Here is a 9,503-nt window from a genome sequence, read left to right on the forward strand (position 1 = left end):
GGATGGATGGATAGGTGGGTGGATGGGTGGATGGATGGATGGATGGATAGGTGGGTGGATGGATGGATGGATGGATGGATGGATAGGTGGGTGGATGGATGGATGGATGGATGGATGGATGGATGGATAGGTGGGTGGATGGATGGATAGGTGGGTGGATGGATAGAAGGGTGGATGGATGGATGGGTGGATGGATGGATGGGTGGATGGATGACTAAAGGAGTGAGTGGATGGGTGGGTGGATGGATAGAAGGATGGATGGATGGATGGGTGGATGGGTGGGTGGATGGATGGTCTTTGATAAACATGATTTGTTTCTGGTTGACCTGCCTCCAGGTTTGATCTGCAGTTGACCACATTCTAGCACAGTAACCAGCATATTATTGAGCTGGGTTTTGCAGCTTTGGGGGTACTAGGGCCTCTCACATAAATGAAAGCCAATGGGCTCTCATTCATTAGACAGGTTTAGGGTCTTTCCTGGTGCTGGAGGCTTCTGAGTGGGCTCCTTTGGGACACAGTCCCCTGCGGGGGGTTTGTTCAGTTATGATGTCAGGAGGCCTTTGGAGAGGAGAACATGGATTAGAAACAGGCTGAATCAACGGCAATTTCCACCTGTCCCTTTGGAAAAGAGAGTGGCCTTTCTCAGACCACGTGTGAAAATAGGCTACCCGTGGCAGCACTGCCCTGGTTTGGGAAGCGGAGGGCTCTGTGGCTTTGTCCCAGCCAGGCGGGGCGTTTCCTCACCTGTGCAGCCAGCACCCTAGGTCCTGGGACTCCTGACAGGGGCGGCTAGGTGTGCATCCAGCACGTAACCTCTCTGAGGAAGTAACCTCAGACCTGGTCTAGGGAACCGGCAGGGCGAGTGCTGTGGGTCTTGTCTCTCCAGGTGACAAGGTAGAAGGTCCACAGCCACATCTGCCCTGTGTGGGGATGGGCAGGGATTGGAAGCCCCAGGATCTAGGGTCTCAGGGGACCCTGCCTGCAGCTCTGTCTCCCTCTTCCCAACAGAGAGTGACCACGGCCCCAGGGAGTTTAATGCCCATTGTGTGCCGACAGATGCGTGAATTGTTGGGTCCGCTGCCTTGTTGCCAGGCCTCTGAGACTGTTGGCCTCTACAAGAACAGGGCAACCCTGTCCCCTCCGGAAACAAGTCCATCAGTGCCGGGCATTCACACGGCTTCACTGTTTACATGCCCAGCTCCGAGGCAGAACACAGAGCCCGGAGCGGCTGGGAGGGGGCTGGGGCCTGTTCCCCCCGTGGCAAGTCAGGGCACGAGCAAGCAGAACTGTTCCCCTGCCGAGTCAGGACAAGGCTCAGCCGCAGTTCTGTGGAAACAGTCCTGGAGGCCCAGACGGGTGTGATCAGTAGATGCCCTGTCAGCTCTGCATAAGATGGGAGGTCAGATGCTTTCGCAATTTTTCTTGTTTGGGAAACTTAAAAGGGGATTGAGGGGGAGAGGAGTAGCATGGGCATGCACTACGAGAGGCTACCCCTGAGCTGGACCCGGGGCGGGGGGGACCTGGAAGTGCCCAGAGGCTTGGGCCCCCTCGACAGTCTTGGTTACTGATGAAGACGCCTCTCTCTCCCCACCATCATGCCAGGCAGTGCCGGGGCCCCCTTGGCTTCTCGCCTCCCCGCTCCTGGTCAGACATGAAAGAGCCCCAGTCTGCGCTGCTGGCTGACTTTGGAGGATCCGGATGGGGAACCCCGGGAGGGTGGGGCAGGATCCACAGCCACTCAGGATGTTAGAGCTCACGTCCTAGAAGGGTCACTCTGGCTCCTGTGTAGAAAGGGACAGTGGAGGCAAGAGTGGCCGCCGGGAGGTCAGGGAGGAGCCATGACGGTTGTCCAGGGGGACAGGTGATGGGGGTGAGGGCCAGGGTGGGTGCCGTGGACGTGCCACTTCCCCGTGGATGCAGGGAAGTGACACATCCTGGTGGCTCTGCGGGTCTGGAGACAGGGTCCAGGACACTGGTCAGTGGGGATGGAGCTGAAACCTGCAACCCCTGGATGAGGTCACCAAGGAAAGGAAGGAGGAGAGGGCCGTGGCCGAGCCCTGGGGCGCGTCACCGGGCGGACGATGGGGAAGGAGAGGTGGAATAGCCGTGGGGCTGGAGGGGAGAGTAGTGTCCTGAGCACCCAGTGAGGAAAGGATACTTCAGGAAGGACACAGTGATGCCAGGGCAAGTACACTCACGGCTGAGACTTGTCCATCAGCTTTGGCAATGAGGTTATCACTGGTGACCTTGACGAGGGTCATCAGGATGGGGTGGGTTCAAAAGCCTGAGGGAGGGGCGGGTGTAGAGAGGAGAGGAGGGTGGTGTGGTCATTTCCTGGGGCCCCAGGAACAGATGACCGCCAGCTGGGCAGCTTAAAGCAACAGAAATGTGTTCTGTGCCAGTTCAGGTGTCCGAAACCAAGGCGTGGGCAGGGTCGGTTCCTTCTGAGGGCTTGGAGGAGAGTCCGTCCCACGCCAGCACGCCTTGGCTTGTAGGCGCATCGCTCAGTCTCTGCCTCTGTCATCCCGCGACCTCCTCTGTATCTGTCCTCTTCTTATAAGGACAGGGCCCATCCTGCTCCAGTATGACCTCTGCTTAACCAATTACATCTGCAAGGACGCTGTTTCAAATAAGATCACATTCTGAGGTTCCAGATGGTCCTGAGTTTGGTGTGGTGGGGGGAGGGGCGGTGCTACTCCACCCACAGCACCTCCCCCTCCCTGTGCTACCACCTGCAGGGGAGACCAGACAGTGACAGACAGAGCCCAGCGCTCAGATAGTGGAGTGTCTGCGGCATGAAGTCAAGGACACCCAAGTCCTCTGCCCAGGAGGGTTTGCTTGGCTTTCCACTGCAGCTGAGGAAGGAGGAATGTCAGGGTCCACCCAGGGGGAGCAGCCCATGACAGGCAGAAGGTCTGGCCAGATACATCTTCTTGGTGTCAGGCCTGGGCCGGGCTTTGCTCTCACAGTCTTGGAGGTGATTCTGACCTGTTAGTGCTCCCTGGGTTGTCTGGAAAAGTCTGCTCCCTCCTTCCCCGCCCAGCCCCACCCCACCCCGGCCGCCAGGTCCTGACCTCAGCAGGGAGCAGCTGTTTGCAGAGCGGGTCAGCCGGAGTCACCAGAGGCCTGTGCCTGGCCCCCTCCCCTCCACCCCGGGTGCTGCGCTGGGCATTTTGTCCTCCCAGCCCGCCTTCCCCGGGACACCAGGTGTACCCTCCCCCGCAGAGTCTCTGCCCCAGCGCTGGGGCCATGGGCTGAGCTGGCCGAGGCCAGAGCAAAGGCAGCGTGTCCCTGTGTGACCTCCACCACTGTCCAACCACCTCTGATCACAGGCTACTTGTTCTGACTCTTTCTAGGGGCTCAAGACTTCCAGGGCGAAGGCTGCAACCAGAGGGGTTGCTGTGTCATCTTGCTCTTTTCTGGGGTGAAGGGGCAGGTCATTGTAGGCGGCGGACAGGGCCCAGCTTGACCCCTAGGCCTGCCCACCACGCTCCCTGGAGGTGCAGGAGGGAAAGGCCTATTTGCAAGCAACAGACTGGCCGTCACCCAAGGGAGAGTCCCTGACCCGTGGGTCCTCCCTCCCTGCTCCCTCCTGCTTTTAATGGCGCCTCCCACTAAGGAAGCATTGCCCTGCACTTCAGCATTTTCAAATTCTCCCCTTTTTTGGCTCCCGGATACCTTTGGTGTGGTTTGTCATGATCGTGGGTTCAGGGAAGGCCCACCTCTTTTCCTGCTTTTTGCCTTGGTGACCTCCTCCTGGTGTCCTCCCAGCCTCCTGGGATGCCCACACCTGACGCTGGCTCCTTCCTTCCCCCATTCCAGCTGGGCTCTGGGCGAGCTCCTCGTCGGGGGGACTGATCACCCTGCCCTGCAGGGGCTTCATTCTGGGCGGTGGGGGAGGTCACATGAGGACAGCACGTTCTCAGAACTGGGGGGCAGAGAACCAAGCGTGCCCACGTTACCTGACCGGGTGTCAGGCATCCTTCCCCAGTTGGCAAAGACAAGGGGTTGGTGTTTTCTTTTGCTTCTTTTTTGTAAAAACGCCTTGAGGTAAAGGGAAAATACACACGGGTCCCGGGATGGTCATCCTCCACCCACGACTTTCTAGAAAACACTTCTGGAGCGTTTTCACGGCAAGCTGCTTGCAGGAGGGAGCGTAGGGCCAGTCCCGGCAGCTGTGAAGGCGGCGGGCGGGAACGTCGCTGAACCGGGCACTTCCGGACTTGAGACGTTCATCCTTGACCTCACAGACCCGAAGTTCATTCACAGCCTGTGAACTGGACCCAGCGCCGGGCTCTGGGGCTCCGGCTGGGTTGCAGTCTCTCCGAGAACTGGGAGGTGGCCCCGGCCGTGTGTGTTCAAACAGGCCACCAGGTGGCCGCTTCTCCTGGAGATATGGACGTGGGCGCGTGGCCTCGTCCAGTTGCTCGACCTTCTACTCCCAGGAATAGCGCCGGCCTCGCTTTCTGGTCCCTGAGCACCACCCCTTCTCATTCATATAAACCATGCGCAGGAGCGGGCACCTGGGCTTCCCAGAGGTGGGCGTGGCGGCCAGAGGCCCCTCGCGCCTCTGCGGAAGAGCGTTGGGCACCGGCCACGTGGATGGAGCCAGATGCACAACCTGCAGCCCCCCAGGCGAAAGGACTGAGGTCGTCGGGGAGGCCTTCTGGGTCCTGTGAGCGACCAACCAAAATCTGTGGGACAGACGTTTTCCCTGGCACCGTGCCCATGTCCGTTTCTGTAGCCTCACGCGCGCGGTCTCTGCGATCAGACCATGACCCTGGCCATCGCTGTTTTGCCTCCTGCAAGATCAGTGGGGGTGGGGTGGCAATGACCTGCTGTTTAGAAACGTTTCTTCCTGAGGGTGTTGGTGAGTTGACCCGAAACCCATTTAGCCAAGGGGTGGTGATGGGACCTCCCTCTCGGCCCTCCCTCCCCAAGCCCGGCAGGGCTCTCGGCCCACAGGCAGTGGCTCTTGAAGCTTTCTCAAGTGCCTTCGGCCGCCAGGGGAAGCCCCTCTGCCTCCCCGTGGGGCCTGAGCCACATCCTCATGGGAGGAGGTGCCGGAGGAGAATGGAGGAGAGCTTCTGAGTGGAGGAGAGGAGCTGAATTCCCCCCCTTGATTGCTCAGAGGACCACTCCTCAACCACAGGTCCGGCCGAGAGCTGCTGTGAGGCGTTGCTGGCCTCCAGGAGCTCAGCCCATAGGACTCTGGGGAGCCTTTGGTCCACATCCTTCATCTTCCAGCTGGGGAAACTGAGGCCTGGGTGGAGGGAGCCATCTGCTGGAGGTCAGGCTGCTGTGCAGGGTGAAAGTGAGGGGCGAGATCTGGGGCCACCGAGGCAGGTCGAGGTCCAGTGAAGGAGACCCAAGTCTCTGCGGGCTGGCAGGTGGGAGGATCCCAGCCCAACCCACCAGGTCTGTGGAATCCTTGACCCACAAAGATGGAAGGTCATTTAGTTCATCCTCTTGCCTCCAGGGAAGGCCCCGTTTCAAAGCTTTCCATGAAAAACATTTACTACTTCCATCCCATCTCCTGTGACTGCCCATGGGAGATGAAGAGCCATTGTTTGTCTTCTTTTAAAGCCTGGAATTTAGTAAATGCACTATCAAGCCTAAGATGTAATGTGTTGTTTTTTTTAATGACAGCTTTATTGCGATATAATTCACATGCCGTGCATTTCACCCATTAAAGCGCATGATGCAGTGGTCTCCCACATGCTCACAGCTGTGTAGCCGTCGCTGCGGGCCATCTTAGAATGCTTTCATCACCCCAAAGGGAACCCCTACTCAGTCGCTCCTCATTTCCCCCAATGCCCCCAGCCTTAGGATTTGGTCTTCAATCACCGAATTTTAATTATTTTATTTTATTTTATTTTATTATTTTATTTATTTATTTATGGCTGAGCCATGTGGCTTGTGGGATCTTAGTTCCCCGACCAGGGGTTGAACCCAAGCCCTCGGCGGTGAAAGCGCCAAGTCCTAACCACTGGACTGCCAGGGAATTCCCAATAACTGAATTTTTAAATGTTATTTTTAATATTCTGAGACACACTGGTGAATATTACAGAACTTTTGTCCACTTTTTATTGGTGGAATGGGATCTCAAGGGAAATGGTGGGGAGTTTCTCAGTTTTTTGGTCTGACCTTTATTTTGTTCACAAAGGAGTTGGGGGAGACCGTGGATGAGGCCACAGATGCCCTCATTTCGCCTCTCTGCCTGTCCAGGGCACCGTGGGGGGACCCCAGGCTGTTTCGGTGGGCTCACCTGTACGAGAACTAGGAGGAGTCAGCTCCAGGAGGTCCTGGTGAGCAGGGCCCACCATGCTCCCAGCAGCCTCCAGGGCCCTGGAGGGCATGACTTTCCGGTTCCTTCTGGAGCTGAGAATTTATCTGAGATGCGAGCTGCACGGAGCCTCTCTTGCAGGAAGCTAGGCCCCAGGCCCTCCGGGACACAAGGACAGAGGTGCCCTTACAGGCTGCAGCTAGAAGCCCTTCTCGAATCCAGATTCCTGAGGCAGCTCTGCCGTGAGCTGGGGCCAGACTGCCGGGATTTGGATCCCAGCCTGTAGCCCTGGCAATTCGGTCTCCTCTGCGCCTGAGCGCCCTCAGCTGTAAGAGGGACTGGAGAACAGTCCCCGTGAGCAGTTGGGTTAACACGACACAATTCCCCTCCTAAAGGTCCGCGTGGGGTCTGGTGCTGGGGGTACGTGCGGGGGAGAGTCCATCCTGTGTGCCCCGGATGGACGTGCACTGAGGGGGCCTCTAGTTTGATGGGTTAGAGCAGGGACGGCCTGGCTTGGAATGCTTGCTCCGTGTCCTACCAGCGGTGTGGCCCTGGGCAAGTTATTTGGATTCTGTCCCTCAGTTTCCTCATCGGTAAAATGGGGCTGATGGTCATGGTATATCTCCCTGTGATTATCAAATGATTCATAATAAACCACTGTGAGGATTAAATGAGGGCTTACAAAGGGGCCTGGTCCAGTGAGTTCTCCGTGCTAGCAACTAATAATTCATATAAAATGTAAAATGAGTTAATCTGGAGTCATCTAATCTGGGCGTTAAAACTAGTATTAGTGATGCTATTGCTGTTGTCAGTGTTGTTTGTTCTAGAAGCACCTAGAGCTGTGCTAACCCAGTGTCCTCTGTCTCTCCTCGGTCTCCGCAGCGGAACCCCTGCCGCTCATGGATCTCTGCCGCCGCTCGGTGCGCCTGGCCCTGGGGAAGGAGCGCCTGGGTGAGATCCACGCGCTGCCGCTGCCCGCCTCCCTCAAGGCCTACCTCCACTACCAGTGATGCTACAGCCGGGACCACCAGCACGACCGCCCCCACCCACCCCGGTGCCAACTCACTGAGCCACCGCCGCGCCCCACGCCCCGGACCGGCGTCTGCGGCATGGAAGTCCTGTTCTTCCTCCCCAGCCTCCCCGGCTGCCCCGCCGGACACAGACTGCTCTGGACACGGGCCCCTCTGTGCCCCTTCCGGACACTGGCAGAAGTTCCCCGCATGCCGCATCACCGCCCCTTCTGGGAAGAGGACCCAGAGGATAAACTCCTACACTGAGCTCCGATCTGCTCTCGGGGTGGCCTGGGTACTCCCGCACCTGCCGGGCCCCACGGCGCCGAGAGTAGATCCCGGGGGTGCTAAGAGGTGCTTAGATGAGGGCCGGTGCCCGCCCAGCGGGGCAGCCGCGCCGGACGAAGCTCAGGACGTCAGAAGCTCACCGTGGCCACCGAGGCAGAAACCAAACCTGGACCTTCCCCAGGCACGTGAGCACCCAGCATCAGTCCTGGCTGTCGGTGCCCCTGTACCCTGTATTTATTCTTTTAACAATAACAAAAGCCATTTATTTATTCCATTTAGAAAGGACACCTTGTTCGGGTCACCTCTCTCTGGAGTGTTCTGTTGCTTTTCTTCCGCCTGCCCCTCCCTGGGGTGTGTGTGCCTCACCTGGCCTTTTCGCTGGGTCGTGTCTGTCATGTGTCCCCACGTGGGCACAGGGGTGTCTTTGTTTGGGTCCCTTGACCTACAGTTTCCAGGGGGCTCTGCTCCGAGTGCCCGCGTGGGCCCCTGAGGGGGCATCAGCCTCACGTGCAATATGAGTGCCTTGGGGGACCCGTCTGCACGGGCAGTGGCGGCTCCCCCTATCTCTCCAGGCAGCCACCCATCGCTAGGGCTCATCCGTCTTTGCACGTGGTTTCATTTCTTTAGTCTTCTGTGGGGTTTTTCGGCGTGGGTTGGGTTTTGTTTTTGCTTTCCTACCTGAGATTTGCCACGTGCATCCTCGGAAGCTCTAGCGTCCCTGAAGACCACCCGAACCGAGACGGGGGGATGAGTGAGTCTTCATCCCCTGAGAGGCCGGGGGCAGGGCGGGGTGGGGGAGACCAGAGCGGAGACCTAGAAGCCAGTGCAGGTCTCCGCTTGGTGCCCCTGTCCGGGTTCATCACGGTGCCCCAGAGCCGTGAGGTGGGGCAGGGGGGTCGGGACGGGCAGCCAGCAGGAGAGGGACGCACCCTCCCGTGCACAACTCCCCCATGTAGCAGACCCCAACACCTGTCACCACAGTCACCGTTTCTTATGTCTTGAAGTCGGCTCTCTTAGAATCTGCCTTCTGTTCGTTTCTGTACAGGTACAGTAGATGACTTTATTTGTTTAAAATGTTTAATATATATGCATATATATTTGTCTGTAAGAATTATGTTTTAAACAGCTGCTGTAGGGTACCTTTAAAAAAAAAAAAAAAGTCTTCCAGTGGAGTATATTTTTTAAAGCACAAAATTGGTGCCAAGACTGGGTGAGGAATGTAAATTACCCCCTTATTATTTGGAGGTTTTATGTCCCCCAGCGGGTGGGGGGAACCTAACCTGTAAGACTTTTAAAGATTTTCCTCACTCCTGTTTCGGGGTGGGTCATGTTCTGATGAATGTTACACATGAGAGGGTCTCACTTATACAGATCCCAGCCTTATCGCCTTGACCCAGCCGTCTCCCACAGACGCTGGACAAATCACCGGGCTCCTTGTCATCTCTCTGCACCTCCCACCCCCCAGCTCCCTGAACCTCGACCCCACCCTTCTTTCCTCTCAGCCCAGAGCCTTGTGGCCTGTACAGTTTTGAAACTCCCGTTGATATTTTATGATGGTTGATAATAGTCAGTAACCTAATAAAGGAAAGTTTATTAAAATACACAGCCACTTTGGAGTCCCTCTTTGTGCTTTGGGGGAAGGGAAAAGGGCAGGTCCATGGTTTTCAACAGATAATTGGGTGGTTCCCCCCGACCCCTTAGCAGAGGGTGGGATGCCAGCTGGAGCCCCAGATGGAGGAGGAGGAGAATCCCAGAGGGGTGATCCTAGACCATCCCCATCCTTTTTCAGAAGTTTGTGAGCCTGCAGCTCAGAGTAAGGGAACTGGTGACCTAGTAGAAAGGATTCTGCCCATCAGCAAGCACCTCTGGCTTGTCGTTGAGTTGACTGGGCTTTTTGGAGCCCAGATGTGGGCTCGGAG

General features: G+C 57.2%; 1 protein-coding gene across 3 annotated transcripts in view; it reads left to right on the forward strand.

The window, feature by feature from the left end:
• Positions 1-9,185, forward strand: part of SPSB1 (splA/ryanodine receptor domain and SOCS box containing 1) — a 68,901-nt gene extending 59,716 nt beyond the window's left edge. For 2 of the 3 annotated variants that reach the window (XM_068538830.1, XM_068538831.1), the window contains one exon: positions 7,169-7,385. In XM_068538830.1, coding sequence (XP_068394931.1) covers positions 7,169-7,296 — 128 coding nt within the window. In that variant the 3' untranslated portion in view covers positions 7,297-7,385. Of the gene's footprint in view, positions 1-7,168 lie in introns of all 3 variants that reach the window. The other variant, XM_068538828.1, reaches the window with a different exon arrangement.
• Positions 9,186-9,503: the final 318 nt, after the last annotated feature.

Source organism: Eschrichtius robustus, chromosome 3 (genome assembly GCF_028021215.1).
Source record: "Eschrichtius robustus isolate mEscRob2 chromosome 3, mEscRob2.pri, whole genome shotgun sequence".
Classification (NCBI taxonomy): domain Eukaryota; kingdom Metazoa; phylum Chordata; class Mammalia; order Artiodactyla; family Eschrichtiidae; genus Eschrichtius; species Eschrichtius robustus.